Here is a 19,615-nt window from a genome sequence, read left to right as displayed (position 1 = left end):
GTAATTTATGGGATTATTTACAGCTCCTTCACCCAAGGATGCTATAATTGGAGGTTCAAACATCCCTTCTAACGGCAGCGTTCTTTAATAATAGATCTAAACATCATGACTCTTGATAGTTATAGGACCACATATTAAACAAAACTCAGCAAGATCGGTAGCATTTTTAAAAATGGCACATTTCAGATCAAATAACCTTTCATCAGAACTGGGAAAAGTGAGCAGTGAAACACTTTATAAATTACAAAAAAAAGGGGTGGGGGGGTTAGAGAGAGCGCGAGAGCAAGAAAACAAAAGGGGAGGTCTAAGGTAGCAGATCAGGAGAGACTAAATGACATAAGAGGTGGTGGTGCCAGCTGAGGGAGGCTGCAGAAGAAAATGAAAAAGTGTCTGGAGATGATGTTAGCAGAAGACGACAAATGAAACCTGAAATCCCAGTAGAGCAAGGAGAATGAAAGCCACACTGGAAATGTGAAATACAAAATTCGAATGGCTGGTTTTCTAAAGCTGAATTCAGCATTGAGCCCAAATTCAGAATTCCTGATCCATATGGATCCTCCCTCGAGCCTCTTAACCTCCAGGTCTATTCATCACGTGTTCGTACTGCCACATAATCGATGTATATTTGGTTATGGATTTTGAAGAGAGTGATGACAAAGATCTGCCACTTTCTGCAAGCAGCTCATACACAGTCACAATTTGGCCAAAGACCCGACAAGAAGTTCAACAACTTTTGTCCAGAATCTTCCAAGTTGCTTGTCCACAGTTAGTCATCCAGCTCCCTTTTAAAATTACTCATGAACTCATCTTCCATCACCCATACATTTTTTAATCTTAACAACTGACTTCATCAATGGTTTATGACCACCACGCAGAGAAAAGTCTCTCTATGAAAACTCTCATTACCCAAAAACTTCCATTACATGACTTTTGATCTCACTTTATTCCCAGAAAAACTGGCTTAGCTCTTCCAATATCTGGATTACTCAACTTCCTCACCACTCATTAAGATTTCAAAGTCAAGAGGAAGATAAATTCTTTAAAAATCCTTGTCATCCTTGGTCAGAAACTCAACTGCACAGGTAAGAGGCTGGGTATCCTACAACAAGTGATTCACCTCAACACCACAAAATCTTTTCAGAACCTACAAAACACAACTTGGGAGCTTGTTAGAATACTCTCCACTTGCTTGGATGAATGCGGCTCCAACAACATTTGAGAAGCTCAGCACTATCCAGTACAAATCAATCCGGCTGAGTGGTACCTCATCCGTCATGTTAAACATATATTCTATCCACCTGCAGTTATTTACCTTCACTACACCCAGAGTACCTCCCAAATGTAGATGCATACCACCAAGAACATCAAAGGCAGTGGTGCATGTTCCCCTGCAGACCACACAACAACCTGACTTGGAAATACCTTACCATTCCTTCATCATCTAAATCCTGGAACTCCTTCTCCAATAGCTTTGCTGGGTACACCTTCAACGTAAGGACAGCAGTTCAAAGTGCCTGCTCACCACTACCTTCCCCAGTACAATAATTTGACACCCAGGTCCCAAATAATTAATAAATAAAAATTGCACCATTGTTGATCATACCTTCAACTCATTTGACATATAGTCTAATAATCCTTCCTCAAAATTCTCAGTGTCTCTCCACTAAGACACACATTAAAGTTTACTTCTGCCCAACCTAACGTGTGTGTACAATGCCAAGTGTTTTACTTCAACCTCAGAAATTCCATCAGATGTTTTCAGCTTCCACACTCATCAGATCAATCTCTTGAAGTAGCTTTTTTGATGAATTCTAGTCACATTTCCCCAATCAGGATGCACCTTCAACTTTCTCACCATCATCTCTGATAATCAGCATATGAGGATATCAGTTGATGATAATCCTCTTCAATGCACATCTGCCAAAAAGACTCTATTGTCTGTGCATGACTTTATCAATCAACTGTATTCGGCACTTGCTACAGCTCAGAATGAAGGCTGAGATATGAAATCTAATATCCATGATATTACTTACTCTATTTTCAACATTATAAATGCTGTCTTTCTGTGACTCATATTTAAAGCTTTAAGATCTAAATACATTTTCCCACTGTTTGACAACTATTGTCATTAAACAGCAGATTCCTTGACTTTTTTTTCACACCATGGTTTTCCATTCTGTCTAGTTCATTACAAAAAAAATTGTGAGCAGCATGTTCCTAAATGGAAGACCAGTTTAGTATTTGGCTTTCACTAGAAGCTCTACATTCTTGCTCTGCAGCCCGAGCCTTTAGCTACATCTGTGTTAAACTTATGTATCCATTGTGAATGGCTGCAGTTATTTCCATCAATCTATACAGTAGGAATGTTCAGTTGACGGACTCATTTCATTCACTGTTCCATAAAATGGCATTTCAGATTTTTGTTTTATTCACGAGAAAATAAGAAACAGGAGCGGGAAGAGGCCATTTGGCCCTTTAAGCCTTCTCTGTTATTCATCAGAATCATGGCTGCTCTTCCGACTCAGTGCCATCTTACACCATTATCCATGTTCCCTGATTCCCTTAATATCCAGAAATATATCCATCTCAGTTTTGAATGCACTCAGTAACTGATCCTCCATATCCCATTTGTTCATGGAATGTGGACGTTGGAACAAGTCCAGAATTTATTTTCCATCCCTCATTAACCAAGCAGCTGGTTAAGGGTCAAAAACATTTATTGGTCAGGGGAGGACATCTGATCAGGTAAGGAGGGCAGATTTCCTCCCCAAACCAGGAGAGCCGAGTTTTTAATGACAGCTCAGTAGTTTCATGGTTATCACTGCCATCACTGACAGTACCTTTTCATTCTATATTTATTTAACAGCTTGAATTTTAATTACCTGGCAGCAGAGAAGGAACTCAAATTCTGGATCGAAAGTCCTGACCTCTGGATACTCATCCAGAAATACACAGAAGTGTATTAAAAGTATGTTTAGATATCAATAGAAATCACATTCAGTAGAATGGAAAACCCACCAATCCAGCACCACTAGAATCACAATCAGGTTTATTATCACTGTTTTATATGACGTGAAATTTGTTGTTTTGCGGCAGCAGTACAGTGTAAAGACAAAAACTACAGTCCTTGCATGCCAGATTGGAGTTTTACTACATTACCTTCAGATTCTATTTTTCCAGTTCTTTTACATACAAGAGCACAAGCCTCTAATGCTCTTTGCCCAGTAACTCGAAATAAGTTCCTAGTCTTCACTTTTGTCTACTCCCAAAAACTTTTTTGTCGCAAACAAATTCAAAGAATTTTGTTCCATTTCCTTTGCAGCTCTAGAACGTTTTCTTTCCAACCTCCAAACATTAGACATAGTTTTGAGTCTTCTACTGCAATTCCAGTTGTGGCAACACGGCATAGTTTATAATCTCTATCAACACTACCCTCAGAGAGCCAACTGTAACGTGTCTCAAGCTTAATTCAAAATGGCTGCTTTTTCCTGAAAACATGGTGCTATTGGTAAATGTGCCACCTTAAACAAAAATTGATAGCAAGCAAAGGCACTGATAGTGATGAGCAAAAGTTTTACCAGGGTAATAGGTCTAAAGAAAGGATGAGTTACTAAGTGGGAGGTTAACGTGTAAAAAGATTCATGGAGGTAAGTTCATCTCTCAGTGTAGCAATTTCAAAGGATTGTTGCTCTTCCACAAGGTGTGATCAGGAAACTGAACCACACCTGCATGCTTTTCCTCCAACATACACAGCTGATCCTATAGAGCAAGAGCAAAATTCAGTTTCAGGCCATTTCCCTACATTATAGGCCATCATGAAGGACACACACCTGTCATCTCCCCATCATCACTGAAGCACAATAAAATCTAAACCAAAGAGCTAACATTTAAAGTGGTGCGCAAAGACTGCACGTACTCTGAATGACACAAAGAGAGCAATCCATATGAAAGAATCATCTGAATCATAAGGAAATATTTGAGGAGTTCAAATTATGGTGCTCAAAGACATCTCATGGAAGTGTTTGAAATACTAGGTGAACACTCCATAACATTATTCCACATTAAGGCATGGAAAACACACAAGTGGACACGATCAAATACAAGATACATTCAGTTCAAAGTAGCTTCTTCTTTAATCAAGAATGACAAATACTTTGAAATAATACGTCAAGTAACAATCTGACAGAAGTTTTGGGAACCTCATGTACCAGGCAATGAAAGTTGGAGCGTGAACAAAGACAAGTTGTCGAACTAGACTTTCTCTTCCTCAATATGCAACCATGTATGAATAACGTACCTTTATTGATCAATAAGCATAAGTTGCAATACTACACTTACAACTCAGCAGGTAGTTTGTAGCTTTTACAAGGGGACAGTGTTTGATTTCCAAGGCCCACAAGAGCCATGAGTTCCTGCATTCTGACAGCATAGGTCCCAGTCCACAGACAGGCAGGAAGCTGGTTTATTAAGAGGATGAACTAATGAAAATAAACCACTTATAAGTGCCCTATTTAAACTACCTTTAACTGGATTACCTCCAAATTCAAAACAAAGTAAATTTATCTTAATACAATTCCCTAACAATGGAAAATAGTCTTCAGATTCAGCACACGTAAACTCTCCCTGCACTTCAATGACATACTGATCACCATACTCTAGGCCACACCATTGTTCAGCTTAAGTATTACAGCCTAAGCCATACCCATTACAGAATTGACAATATTACTCATTATATTGTTTGATTCACTGGTGGAGAACTATAGTGATTGGACACATTGGTCCTGAGTCTCAACAGATCTTTTTGTCTTTGTTTCTGCTTGTCCAATGTCATTCACTTGCCGCACCCCGATTTTCATTCCCTCAAGGAAGCAAAAGTTTGAGTTTAGCTACTGAAGTGTATCTACCATCATTCTGCTTACTTGCAAATTTTATCTTGTTCCTCCTAGTCTACTCCTTTAGATTTCACGACATCACTGAACTGGAACTGTTTCTCCACTTCCAGCCACACTATATTTGCATTGGTTTATATTGAACATACTATAATCCGATGCAGTTGACAAAGCACTAAATTGTTGTAAAAGGCCAGAACTACAACCTTACAGTGAAATCACCATAAACGCAGATCAAGAACAATCCAAGTCCATCTCATGGAGAAACTTGCCCTTTGCTGTTAATCCTCTGCATCACTCCATAACTCGTTTATTACTCTATCGATTAATTCTGATTGGGTAAAGTTCAAGGAATAACCTTTGAAGGCTGATCCACACCAACAATTTCTCATGAACCGAAACAGGGAAGTGAAACTGAAATTACATTTCATTACTTCCCTGCAAGCCACTTCAAAAGACAAGAAATTCTTCTGACATGACATTACAGTTAAGTAGTCACATGCGAGAGTAGATGCTACAGACAGCAAGACTGTCCCACTGCAAATGAGTGGACCATTCTTTTGGCAACGTCAAATGAGAATGTAAGGCTGGCCATGACATCAGGAAATATCAGTGCCCTTCCTCAAATACAGCTAATTAACATCGTCTCGAACTTGCACTACTAGTGGTTGAGTGTTTGTTTAGTTTCTTATCCAAAGCACTACAACTCTGCCATATTAGTGGTTCCTCAAGTCAGATGGTGATAGTCAACTTCAATAATTTGCTGAAATAATTGGAGTGGTCCTTGAAATCAAAGCATGACCAAAAGTGAAACTAAGCATGGCATTGAGGCTTTACAACAGAAAGGCCCACATTTCATCTTTGCCCCGTGCCAAGTTAACTAATGAGTTAGGGACAGGGTACTGCCCCAGTTAAGGAGCAGAAAACCAAACCTGTTTTCTACTCCTTTTTGTTGTCATTACCGGTGATGTGCATCCGAAAAGGCACTTGATTATCAATGATAATAAAAAAAACCTAAAGGGTCAACCTCTTGTATGCTTCTCTCTACTATTGCCAGAACTGATTGTGACTTAGGCTGACACCTCTAACAGGAACAACCAGCTGTTGTGATACTGTAGCAACACACACAAAATGCTGAAGGAACTCAGCACGTCAGGCAGCATCTATGGAGGGAAATTACATTTCAGGTCAAGACCCTTCATTAGGACTCCACAGATGCTGTCTGACCAGCTGAGTTCCTCCAGCATTTTGTGTGTGTTGCTCCAGATTCCAGCATCTGCAGAATCTCGTGTCTCCATTGTGATACTCTACCCAATTAAGTTCAAGCACCAAGAGGAAAATTTGAGATGCAAGAAAATCAGAGACAATGAAACTCAACCACTGGTATTGCTATTATTTATATTAGATTTCAAGATAAAATATATTTGGTTACATTAGATAAGATTAATGACGTAGACCAAAAATAAATAAAAGCAGTAGCTATAAATTAGAGGGCACATCGGTTGCTGCCTGGCACATGCTGGGTATCAGACCAATATATGCTGTTGTCTCAGCCCCACTCCACACTGCCTTATATAGAAACCAATTATTCTCTTAAACATATACAAAGCATGTGAGATTGCTGCTGATTGATTATCCATTAAACCTCCAACAATGGCATTGCTGAAGAGCTTGGAAAATGTCACGCTGGCATTGCAGTATGGCAAAGTTACCCAGATGCTCTCTCAGGACTAGCAGAGGCACTTAAACATTAAAATGCCATACTCACTACGTACTATCATATAGAAAATAACAAAAGACCAAGAGGGAAGGCAGCTGTCAGCTCATTTCTAAACAACTATAAACTTTGTACTAAAACCCCACAATCAGATTCCAGCCCATGTTGTATCCCTACATACCAATACTCTAATACACAAATACCTCTTCTGTGGAATTGCTCTCTACAACTCATTTTTTTGTTACCTTGGTAATTCCATGTTTCAGCTCTCTTAAGTTGTGCATTTGAGGATTCTCTCTTGCTTTACCTCATTTCCTCTTATCTGATAATCACTTTTCTTCAGATGGGCTTCACTCAAATTTCTTTACCCTCCTGGCACACTCTTTTGCTCTTTTAATGCTCATCAATTACTTTATTGAAATGGCTGCTTGTGTATCTATTTGTTCTGTGTGAAACAGTTTGCAAATATTCAACCAATGCCCCAGATGTGACGTGAGTAACGTTGAATGGTAAAGCGGCTAGAGGTGAAGTAGAGAGATAGTTTTAGTAGGTGGAATTAAATGGACAGGTAGCATTGGTCATTTTGTTTTGTTTGTGGTCGTAATTAAGAATTTGGTGTAATCATTCACAGCAGTTTCATGAAGATGTTTCAGAAACAAAGCTGTATTATTGTCATGAAGAAAGCAGCAGGGAATTTTAACACTGCTGGACGTAGACAGGGGAGGTGAAGGAATAGAATGGTACAAGTGTGCTCATGGCTGAGGTGTGGAGGTGGAAGGCAATGGGAGAAATGGAGAATAGCACTTTGAAATTGGGCACAAAACCCAGAGCAGTCAAGGAGATCAGAGAAAGTGAGGAGGCAGAAGGTGGGAAGAGAAATGTACACAATCCCATATATCAAAAGTCTGCATTCTTGGCTAAAACCAGGACCAGACATCTGAACAGTAGGAAAGGTATTTCCTAATGCCTTTGAAGACATCGGTATTATTTAATATGTAAATATTTAACATCTTCCTCAACATTAGAGCAAGTTGCCTGGAGCTTCCTTACAACTCATGGGACTATTTACAATAAAGGTCAGTAACTAGTTTGTGAATTGCATAAATCAAACCAGGACACAAGAGGTGAGTAGAATTTTGCAATACAAGAAGAGAAAAGGAAAGCTTTAAGTGGGGAAAGAACTATTTTGAACCATCATACATTATAACAGGTTAAGTAGGAGATTGACAAATAGACCAATCCAATGGCTCGGACTAATTTGTAGAATTGGGACATACCAGGAATGCCAGCCTTGGGTTAGCTCTGCTCTAGCTTCTGCAGAAATGGCCAATAGGGAAGCAGCAAAAGTAAAGGAACATCAGATGCAGTTAATAGGTCTGAGTGTGGTAGTTCTGTGGAGAAAAACATCGTAACAAGTGCCTCATTGAGAAACAGGTATCAAGCAAGCAAAGGTAAAAGTAATACAGAAATATCATGACACATAGTGCCTAAATATGCAATCCACACAGCACATCTTCTAATAGAGCACTTTTTAAGCATTGAACAAGAACATTTTGGTCACATATTATTGACAAGGCCATGTTAATTCATTCACGGAATGTTATCCATGACAGTTTCCAATGGCTTTAGAGAAAGTGGTGAGCTGCCTTTTTGAACTGCTGCAGTCCCTTTGCTGAAGGTATTTAAACAGTGCTGTTTTGAAGAGAGTTCCAGAATTTGGAGCGAAGATTAATATGTGTTGATATATTTCCAAACAGTGATGCAGAGGGATAGGATGGTTTTCTAGATGGTAAAATCCTGGGCACGGTGTTGTTGAAAAGCACTGCTGGCTGCAAATGGTACATAGTGAAGACTAAGCTTCTCAGTTACTGCTGGAGCTGCAATTTTCTAGGAATGTGATGAATATTTCACCACAGTTCCAACATACTTTATAGAAGGTGAAAAGGTTTTTGGGAGTCCAAAAGTCATTTGATAAAGGTTACTAATCTCCAATCTGCTCTTTCAGACACAAAATGTATTTGGTCCTGTTCAATGGAAAACCCCTACTCCATAGCATCTAAACCCCAAAGGTGTTAATGGCAGAGAACTCAACAATGAAAGTGCTTTTGAATGGGTCGCTGGGTTCTCTCATTGGCACCTTCCATGGCACCAAAATTGCTTACTACTATCAGCGCAAGATTTAGATGTCGTCTGGGCCATGCTGCACGTGGATGCAGTGTGATTTATTACCTGAAGAACGTGAGTGGAACTGAATACTGTGCAATCATCAGTATACACCTCACTTCTAACCTTAGGACAGAGGAAATGTTTCTGATGAAGCAGATGAGATGTCAATATTCCTGATGAAGCAGATGAGATGTCAATATTCCTGCAGCAATTTCCAGGATCTTATCTTCAGCATTACAACCAGAATATTGTCAAGCCACATAGTCTTTGCAATGTCTAATGCTTTCAGCTTTTTTTTTGACATTATATGGAATGAATCAAATTGATTTAAGACTGTCATTCTTGATGGTGGAATCTCAGGAAGAGAAATGAAGGAGGATTATTTACCTGGCACATCCAATTGAACACAGTCATAGACTACTTTCTTCTGAACTCACTGCCATTGGTGAAGGAGGGCTATTCCTGAGCATCATCCTTTGATTATACGTTTCATGGTTCACTATCATTCATGATAGGGCTTGGCAAGGTTTTGGTCTGTTCTGCTAATAATAGATCAATTAGCTCTGCTGCAGCATGCTGCTTATGCTGTTTATCCCTACATGTAGACTTGTTGCAGTTCTTGACTGGAACTTCAATTGGTGGACCTGTTGCCCATGTAATGCCCAGTCTTCCTGATTGGCTGCAGCCAAGCCCCTCCTTGCTTCATTCTGGCACGTGTACCCTAACTTTGTCTCTAAAACACAGCTAAAGACCCTTCCCTTCTTGGTCTACTGAAAACTTCTTGTGACAAGTTGCATCAAAACTAGACCAACATTTCCCCTTTAAGACAAAGTCAGGTGACTGACAATGGAATGTCTACCGTTTGCTCAAGAAGTTGCTGCATTCGCAGCGAGACTTCATATTGCAGAAGTAAATTCAAAAGCTCTTTACTTTCTTCTTAGAAATAAATTTGTTTAAAAACAAAGCCCTGGCCTAGCTGCAGTGATAGGGTGAAGTAAACTGTGCTGCTATCAGCGCAGTGCAGATTTTTTTGATATATCTAAGTTTCATCCACCACAATGTTTGAACTGTTGCCAGTCTCGTCATACTCAGCTATGGAAGAAAGTTTTTCATGTTTCAGGGTTGGATCTGAGCTTCACAAAGAGGATGGTGACGTACAGATAAGCACAAATTTATGGCAAAGAAGCAAGAAGCAAAGCACCACTTAAATAGTCCCTCTCCAGAGATTTGTAAAGAAAATCTAATGTTGACACTTCAGTCTGTTACTTAGGTTCAGGCACACACAGTGGGTTGTATGAGATGGGACAAACAGCTAAGATCCTGTTTGCCTACCAACGTGTGCACTAGAAGCAGTTATTTTGGAGCAACAGACATTTTCCCTCATGTTCTGGCTAATGCTTATCCCGTCAATATCACCAAAACTGATTAGCTAGTTACAAACTGATGTTTGTGGAATACTGCTATTTTCTCTACATCACAATAATAGCTACTACAAAACTACTTCATTGCTTATGCTTTGGAAAATCTTGAGGCTGCGAAAGGTGCTATATTAAAGCAAATCTTTAATTTCTTCATACTTGTATTAACACTCCAAAGGACTATAATGAATACAATTACAAAAATGAGCAAAGTACTTTCTCCCAAATCATACTTGATTTTGTGATTCAAAAGTTCTTCAGAAAGCAATCAGTCTCACCTACCACCCCCTCCAATACACAGCACATAAAGTGCAATTTGTTTGGAATCTCATTAAGTTGGCAGAATACTATATTTTGCTAATTGTTAGGCCATTTTAGTAGAGGACAGTAGTTTGCATTGCTGACAAAAATCAATCAGCAGGTCGCACCTGAGATCAGATCCAGCAGCCTCTCAGCAAGGTAAAATATTACTTGATAGGACAGAAAAATTAAATAGGACAAACTTACATGAATACTATGGCTCAGTCATGAAGAAATTTAAGAATGGGCATAATGCACCAGGGGCATCAGAACGCAGTAGAGAAAATGATAGGGCTAGAAAATGTGGGAGAAAGCAAGGGAAAATGATAAAGAATAAGAGGAAATGTGAGAATTGGTGATGGACTGTGAGAATGGGAGGCAGGGAGTGAAAGTGTGGGAGAAAGTAGATGGAGAGTATGGAGAGTGAGGAGGAAGAGTGGAGGGGAAAGGAAGAAAGGGGGAAGAAAAGGGGAAGGAGTAGGAACAAGTGAGAAGAGGGAGTGGCAAATACAGCAAGGAATTGAGTGAGTGAGTGACATGGAGAGAGAATCCATGTGACAGAAGATAAAAAAGAGAAAAAAATTAGTAACCATTGGCTCCATTTGAAAACATCTTCACAGAACATTGACAAGTTCGATTCAGAATTAAGACAGCAGGTGCAGAAGACAGCGCTCCAGATAACGCAATTTGCTTTTCAATGACACACAAATCTTTAGCTTCATGATAAACACTGTCTCCAGTTACTAGCAAGAACTTAGCAATTCACATTATTGCTCCATAACTGCCATATATATTTACAATATTCAGTTAAGTTGATAAAATAACTTAATCCCCATGGACTGAAATCAGGACATTTGTTAGCACCCAGGAAAAGGGCTTTGAAAATCCAGCATGCCAGCACCCAAGGCTAACACGATTAGAAAGAAACTTAAGGCCAAGGCATAGTTCATTATACCCTCACACAGAGCAGCTCCCATTGATCTGTGCATTCAGGAGACGAGGCACAGTATACACCAAAGTAGAGAAAGTGATTAAAATCAAACCTCAGATAATACAAATTTGGGAGGGAGAAACATCGGTGATAGTGAGATTTAGGAGCTGCTCAGTGAAGCAGAATCAGGAGGAATATGAAGGTTGGTCAAAGGTCTTGCAGATTAAAATGGATGAATGCTTTTCCTCCTGGAGTTAGAATACATACAACTGATATTTTTTTTCCAGTAAAGAGATACCTCAGCAATTTCCAGCTCAGCTTCCATGTCACAGCCTGTTTCAGAGTTTGCCAAATTCCTGCTGAGTTTACAATATTAAACACTACTAGAACCTCTGCTAAATAATTTAAAATCTCTGCTCTCTCACCTCAACACAAAAGGTGCTGAGGCAGGGAGTGGTGACCCCTTGCAAAAGGCGGAGAAAGAACAGAACATTCTCAGAAGCTCCCCTCAGGATTCAGGGAGTCATGGCAGTATGAGACTCACACATGGAAAGTCTTAGGGTCTATTGCTAATCCATAACAGACCAAGTTTCAAGCAGGATGGTGAGAAAAACCCAAGAGTTGGCCTCAGTATCACTGATTTGTGCTAAGGGGTTGAGAAAACACACACAGGATTTTTTGATTTTTAAACATTATTCAGCGTAATAATGTGGATTTTGAACAAAGGCGGGATAACCATCCACCAGTACTGCAGCAACCAGCTGCATGAAGAAAGACTGAGTTACCAGCAGTCCCAGCTCAGCATCATCTGCTTCTGGAATAAAAAGACAAAAGCTCAAGAGATAAAAGGCGGCAATTACCAGCATTTTAGGAGGTCAAAGAACAGATCAAGATCCACCAATCTCAGCAAGATTAAACAGAAGATTTATGCTGAGTTTCCAACAGGAGTTTGATTGCACTGGAAGGAAGAACCATCACCACACAGACAACACTGAAAGGAAATCTGGCCAAATTCAGCATCTCAAAATTATGTGCCACATTATGCTCAGCCCCCACTGCATCTCTTGTCTGTACTGCTGCCCAGCTCTCCAGGATCCCTGTGGGTGCGCTAGGTTATGCAGCTGTATGGAGACTTCCACTCTCCACCCCTTCTGTAACAAAGAGCAGCCCACAAATAGCAACCAGAACTTAAGCAGCAAAACCTAAGGCCTTGTCCTCAGAGCAACACACACAAAAAGCTGGATGAACTCAGCAGGTCAGGCAGCATCTATGGAAGGAAATGAAACGATGTTTCAGGCCGAAACCTTTCATCAGGACTGGAAAGAAAGAAGGCAGAAGCCAGAATAAAAGGTGGGGGTCCTTCTCCTCACAATAGCCCTGTTTTAAATATCTCTGATATTCAGAGGCATCTAAAAAGTCTAAATGAATTATTTTAATATAAATAAACATAAATATAGATCAAAATTAAACTGCAGTAAATTAATCTAACAGAGTGAAATAATAAAAAGTAAATCCAAAAAAATTTAACCTAAACTTAACTTTTTAATGAAGATCGGCCTCTTGAACAGCAACCACAGTTGGCGTAAAGCTGGACATGAAGTGCACCCTCAACTTAGTACATTGCTAAGTTGACTGAACTGCAAATCCAGCCGCGGAGAGTGAAGTTATGCATCTGAACTCCAACACGTTTTTGAAGAAGTACTGAATGCTGAAGGACAGACAGTGGTTCCCAGCCTAATACATTCTTGGCTTCTCAAACTGATCCTACATTATAACCATTTGTCCTATTACAATAACCTTACATGTAATAAGCCCACATCTCACAATAATGAGTCTATACAATGACCAACTGTTCTACTACACTGACCAAATGCAATAAGTTCAACTTCTATCAGACTGTAATAGGGCATGGGGTTATTGTGAGAAAGGACATCAATTATATGGTCTCTGAAAGAACCATGGATAATGAAAGGAAACTCAACTTACATGCTTTTTCCAATCAATGAACCTGTGACCCATCACACCAACTTCACAGCATGACCATCTGGCCCGTTACACTCACCTCACACAACATCATCCCGACTTTGAAATACATCATCAGTCCTTTATCACTGCTAGGTCTAAATCCTGGAACTCTGTGCAAAAGCACTTTGGGAGTATCTTTACCAGAAGCATTGCAATAACGCACCACCACCTTCTCAAAGGTAATTATGGATGGGCAATAAATGCTGGTTTTGCCAATAATGTCATAATGCCCATAAAAAGAATGTGTTGCATCATGCCATTCCAATACCCAATGTCCTATCACAATGATAGAGTAACGCTTTGACCTATCATAATGTCTCTATATGATAACCTTTGTGCTCTATGACTTTGACACCACACAACAATTTCACATTCAATTACAATGTCCCCATTCAAAATCTCCACACCTTATTACATTGTCCCCAAATAATCTCATATCCCATTGTATTGTTCCCAAAAATAACTCCAAGATCCCTCTCCATGTATGATAAACTATATAATTTAAGTGGTTCATTTTCACTGTGATGGAAAGAGGAAAAAAATGGAAAAAAAAACTCGGTCAATTATCATTGCAATTCCAACTCCCAACTGAGTAAACATGAACAATGACACACTGCTTACTGCTTTCCTGATCCAGATCACTATGAAAGATGAGACACCCACTTTTGCTTTGGACATGCTGTGCATTTGATCTCCTTTGGAAACATGCTGCAACCCCCCGACTTATCATCATCATGCAATTGCCCATGCTATTTATGATAGAATAACATAAAAATGAGTGAATGTGCGCATGCTCTCCAAGCCAGCATAGAACATATCACTATACAAGATCCAAAATGAGGTTGGGAACACTTGGAATCATATGATCTTTTACTTCTATACATTTTAGAATTAAGAAGTGGTCCAAACACCATAATCCCATTTCATAGAATCATAGAATAGTAAAGTACAATTCAGGCCCTTTGGCCCACAATGTTGTGCCGACCTTTAAATCTCACCTAAGACTATCTAACCCCTTCCTCCCACATATCCCTCTATTTTAAGTTCCTCCATGTGCTTATCTAGCAATCTCCTGAATTTGACCAATGTACCGGCCTCCACCACCACCCCAGGCAGCGCATTCCATGCACCAACCACTCTCTGGGTAAAAAACCTCCCTCTGACATCTCCCTTGAACTTCCTACCCATTACTTTAAAGCCATGCCCTCTTGTATTGAGCATTGCTGCCCTGGGAAAGAGGTGCTGACTGTCTACTCTATCTATTCCTCTTAATATTTTGTATACCTCTATCATGTCTCCCCTCATCCTCCTTCTCTCCAAAGAGTAAAGCCCTAACTCCCTTAGTCTCTCCTCATAATGCATACTGTCTAAACTAGGCAGCATCCTGGTAAGTCTCCTCTGCACCCTTTCCAACGCTTCCACATCCTTCCTATAATGAGGCGACCAGAACCGGACACAGTACTCAAAGTGTGGTCTAACTAGAGTTTTGTAGAGCTGCATCATTACCTCGTGGCTCTTAAACTTGATCCCACTACTTATGAATGCTAACATCCCATAAGTTTTCTGAACTACCCTATCCATCTGTGAGGCAACTTTCAGGGACCTGTGGATATGAACCCCCAGATCCCTCTGCTCCTCCAGAGTCCTGCCATTAACTTTGTACTCCACCTTGGAGTTTGTACTTCCAAAGTCTACCACCTCACTTCTCCAGATTGAACTCCATCTGCCACTTCTCAGCCCAGCTCTGCATCCTATCAATGTCCCTCTGCAATCTTCAACAATCCTCCACACTATCCACACCACCACCAACCTTTGTGTTGTCTGCAAACTTGCCAACCCACCCTTCTACCCACTCATCCAATGCATTAATAAAAATCACAAAAAGCAGAATTTGAATTTAAGTTCTACTGAAAAAAATTTGTGAAGTGTTTAATATTGGCAGGAAGAATGAGAGACAATATAAACAAAATAGGAATGGAGAGATCTGGGATGTACAAAAATGTTTCGACGATGGCATAACCAGCTGAGAGGCTGTCAAAAGGTAAAAAAAAAACTCTGGCTTAACCGTACAAAATACGAGAAATTTATGCTACTCCTATAAAAATCACTGCCTGGAGCCAATTTTGGGGTTCACAGTTTCAGAAGGATGACAAGGCCTTGGAGAGTCTAGATAATTGGAAGGATGGTACCAATTGATGCCATACTTCAATTGTGTAAAGAAATTAAGGAAACTAGGATTGTTAACTTTGAAGAAGGTTAATAGATTTCACAGGTGTTCTGAATAATGAATGGTTTTGATTAAGGAAACAGAAAAAAATTCTGCTGCCAGAAGAATATGAAAACAGGAGGTATAGATTTAAGTTAAAAAGAACAAGAGAACAACCTTGAAATGTCTGATTGACCACTACGACACCCTTACTAGCATTGATTGAGATCAAAACAATCTGTGTGAAAAGACTTTTTGCACATTCCACCATTGTTTTCCCATCACTTTAAAGCAGACCCTCGAAACATCTACAGGGAATAGTTTCTCCCTGTTTATCCCATGGAAACTCTAATGATCTGCACACCCAAACAAATCTCTTCTCAATGTTCTTTGCTCCCAACAATCAACTTATCCAGTCTAAACTCCCCATTCCTGGAACAATCCCTGGAAATGCCTTCTCCCATCTCACCACGACTTTTACATCTTTTCTAAAAGGTTCCAGAATTGGATGCAATACTTCAGTCACAGCAAAACCAGTCTTTTATTAAAATTCAAGACAACCTTCACTTCCCCCACCCTTGTCTTTATCTATAAGAACATAAGAAAAATTGGAGAAGCATGGTGAGCAAGGCGCTGCACCTCTTAAGCCACCTCTACCATTCAATAAGATCATTGCTGATCTGACCATTGGCTTCAACTCCACTTTCTTGCCTTATCCTCATTACCCTTATGAAGCCCGGTATCCCATATCCTTTACCAATCACAGTCTCAACATCTACTACTTTCAAAAGATGTGTGTGCATTTGCACCCGTTCCTTTGTTCCTGCTTTAAAACAGTGCATTTAGTTCACATTGCCTCTCCTCCTTCTGTAGCAGTTCACTTTTTCTACAATTTGTCTGTCCATTTGACCAGCTGACATCCTCGTAATCATCACAATCCTCCCCTTACTGTAAATCTTATCAATTCAAAATTTGTGAATAATGCTAACCTGCACACTTGTGAACACAAAAATAGTTGTAGTACTTGTGCTGTCAATTTCTGAACTATGAACTGAAGCTAGACCCAAGCGACCCATGACAACAAATTAATTCTTATACCGGAAAAGTGACCATACCTTAAGAGTACTTCATTGCTGCAAAGCCCGAGGTCATGGATAGCAGAATGGGTGGCCACCATCAAAACTTAAAGTCAATAAATCTGAGGGATTCCATGCTTCGAGCAATGACAAGAATCAGTCCAAGGGTCACACATTCCCAATCACTGCTCACCGACTAGTCGGCTTTATTACAGATATCGAGCTCTACCATCGCGGCCAGTGGCCTCCCCTTGTAGTTCACGATGCTGGCATCGCTACCTTGGAAAGGCCCTGACCCCGGTTTCAAAAGGTGTTGCCCATTAAACAGTGGCAATCCCGGTGCGGCCTGCACCTCAAGCTCAGGGTCCAATCCTTGCACAGAGGGCAGGTCAACCAGACCTTCCAACCCCCACCAGGAGCAGACCCAGACCCCTGCCCTGGACCGGGTCCCAGGTTCAGACCCAGAACACTGCTCAAGATTTCTTCCAGCCCCGGGACACAGGGAGCCTGGATCCAGAGCTCCGCCGAAGATGGAGACTCGGACATAGGGCGCTGCCCCCGGTCCCGGTCACTGCAGAAAGATGCCACCTCGTCTCCTGGTGTCAACCCTCCAGACATTTATTTATCCCATTGGTTCCATTGCAAGCCCCAGTGGGTAGGGAGGGTTGGGAGGGTGGCGGCTCTCCGCTGCCCCGACGCCAGCCTCGCCGGCCCGGGGGGAGTCCGGCCGCCGCCTACCTGGTGAAGGGCGGTCAGTCCGTCCACATTGGTGTAATTGATGTCAGCTCCTTTCAGCAGCAGCTTCTCCACCTCGTCTTGGTCCCCGCTCGAACAGGCAGCCAGGAACACGGCTCCCTCATCGAACTTCACTCGGACGTGCTTGGTGCGGGGCCGCTCGGGCTCCCGCTCGGTGTCCGAGCCCAGCCAGCGCTTCAGCTGCTCCTTTCGCTTCTGTTTCGCGTTATCACTGCGGGCCTGATCCCGCTCCCGATCCTCGGCCGCCATCTTCCACTGAACTCAACCGGGAGTGCCTGATATCCCGACTCCAACCTTCCTTGCACAGCCCTACGCCATCTACACCCACTCCGTATACATTGCAGCCAATATATCTAACCTACACTGTCCCCACACACCCACTATACATTACATCCAACGTGTCCTGCGCCATCTAGTCACCTTCTGAATATATTGCAGGCTTCCCAAATGTTTGCACCCAGCACAACATTTGCACGATACTGACACATTCAATACCAATTAGTCAAAACATCCCCGATTTGGCCAACACCATAAAAATATATTCAGCAGAAATTGTAGTCAACGCAGCTATCCCCGCAAATGCACAAGAACAAAATTAGCAGGAGGTCATCTGCACCACCCCCTCACTACCACCAAGCCTGCTCCACCATTCATTAAGATCATTACACAGAACAGTACAGCACATGAACAGCCCTTCAGCCCACAATGTCTGGGCTGACCACGATGCCTGCATGTGTTCAGTATCCCTCCATTCTTTTTTTTTATTTACAGCGTGGTAACAGACCCTTCCGGCCCAACGAGTCCACGCCGCCCATTTTAAACCCAAATTAACCTACCCGTACGTCTTTGTAATGTGGGAGGAAACCGAAGCACCCGGAGGAAACCCACGCAGACACGGGAGAAAGTACAAACTCCTTACAGACAGCGACGGGAATCGAACCCCGATCGCTGGCGCTGTAATAGTGTCGCACTAACCGCTATGCTAGTTCATGTCCAGATAAAATGTCACTATCATATCTGTTTCTACCACCTCCCCTAGCCATGTGCAATCCAGGTACCTACCACTCTGTGTAAAGAAACTTGCCCTGCAAATCTCCTTTAAACTTTTCTTCTCTCATCTTAAAGCTATATCCTCTAGTATCTGACATTTCCACCCTAGGAAAAAGACTATCTGCCCTAGTTATGCCTCTCATAATTTTATATACTTCTTTCAGGTCACCTCCTCAGCCTCCGATGAAAACAATGCAAGTTCGTCCAACTTCTCCTTGTAGCTAATACTCTCTAATCCAGGCATCATTCTGGTCAACCACTTCTGCACCAAAACCTCCACAACCCTCCTGTAATGCCGCGACTAGAACTGCACATAATATTCCAAATGTGGCCAAACCACAGTTTTATACATCTGTAACATAACCTGCCAACCTTTATATTCAATGCCCCGATCAATGAAGGCAAGTATGCTACGCGCCTTCTTTACCACCCTATCCATGTATAACCACTTTCAGGGAGCTATGACTTGCACCCCAAGATCCCTCAAAGCTCCTATGGGTCCTCCATTTCCTGTATACTTTCCTCTTACATTTGACCTCCCAAAGTGCAATACCTCACACTTATCCAGATCAAACTCCATCTGCCATTCTTCTGCCCATATTTCCAACTGAGCTATATCCTGCCGTATCCTTTGGCAATCTTCCTCACTTATCCACAACTCTGCCTGCAAACTTACTGATCAGCCCATGTACATTTTTGTTCAGATCATTTACATATATCACCAACAATATTAGTCTCAGCATTGATCCTTGCGGAACACCACTGGTCAGAGGCCTCCAGTCAGAATAAAACCCCACCACCAAAACCCTCTGTCTTCTATAGCCAAGCCAATTTTGAATCCAATCTACCAAGTCACCATGGATCACATTGTATAAAATGTATTCATTTTCCAGGATCTGGGCTTTGCTGGCAAGGTCGGCATTTTTTGTCCATCCCCAAGTGCCCGAGAAGGTTGTAGTGAGCCACATCTTGAACTGCTACATATCTTCTGGTGAAGGAACTCCCATAGTTTTGCTGGGTACAGTTCCAGGATTTAGATTCAGTGATGATGAAGGACCAACAACATAGTTCCAAATCAGCA

At 41.3% G+C, this 19,615-nt stretch overlaps 1 protein-coding gene across 6 annotated transcripts in view; it reads right to left on the bottom strand.

Annotated features, from left to right (window-relative positions):
* Positions 1–17,889, bottom strand: part of zmp:0000001167 (protein phosphatase 1 regulatory subunit 12A) — a 135,775-nt gene extending 117,886 nt beyond the window's left edge. For 5 of the 6 annotated variants that reach the window (XR_007957413.1, XM_052029022.1, XM_052029021.1 and 2 more), the window contains exon 1: positions 17,467–17,877. Coding sequence is in view for 5 of the 6 variants with exons in the window: in XM_052029022.1 (XP_051884982.1) it covers positions 17,467–17,733 (267 nt within the window). In the remaining variant the exon portion in view is untranslated. Of the gene's footprint in view, positions 1–17,466 lie in introns of all 6 variants that reach the window. The other variant, XM_052029025.1, reaches the window with a different exon arrangement.
* Between the last annotated feature and the right edge of the window lie 1,726 nt (positions 17,890–19,615).

This window comes from Pristis pectinata, chromosome 14 (genome assembly GCF_009764475.1).
Source record: "Pristis pectinata isolate sPriPec2 chromosome 14, sPriPec2.1.pri, whole genome shotgun sequence".
Taxonomy (NCBI): Eukaryota; Metazoa; Chordata; class Chondrichthyes; order Rhinopristiformes; family Pristidae; genus Pristis; species Pristis pectinata.
Note: the sequence above shows the minus strand (reverse complement) of the source record. Positions and strands in the feature narration are given on the sequence as shown.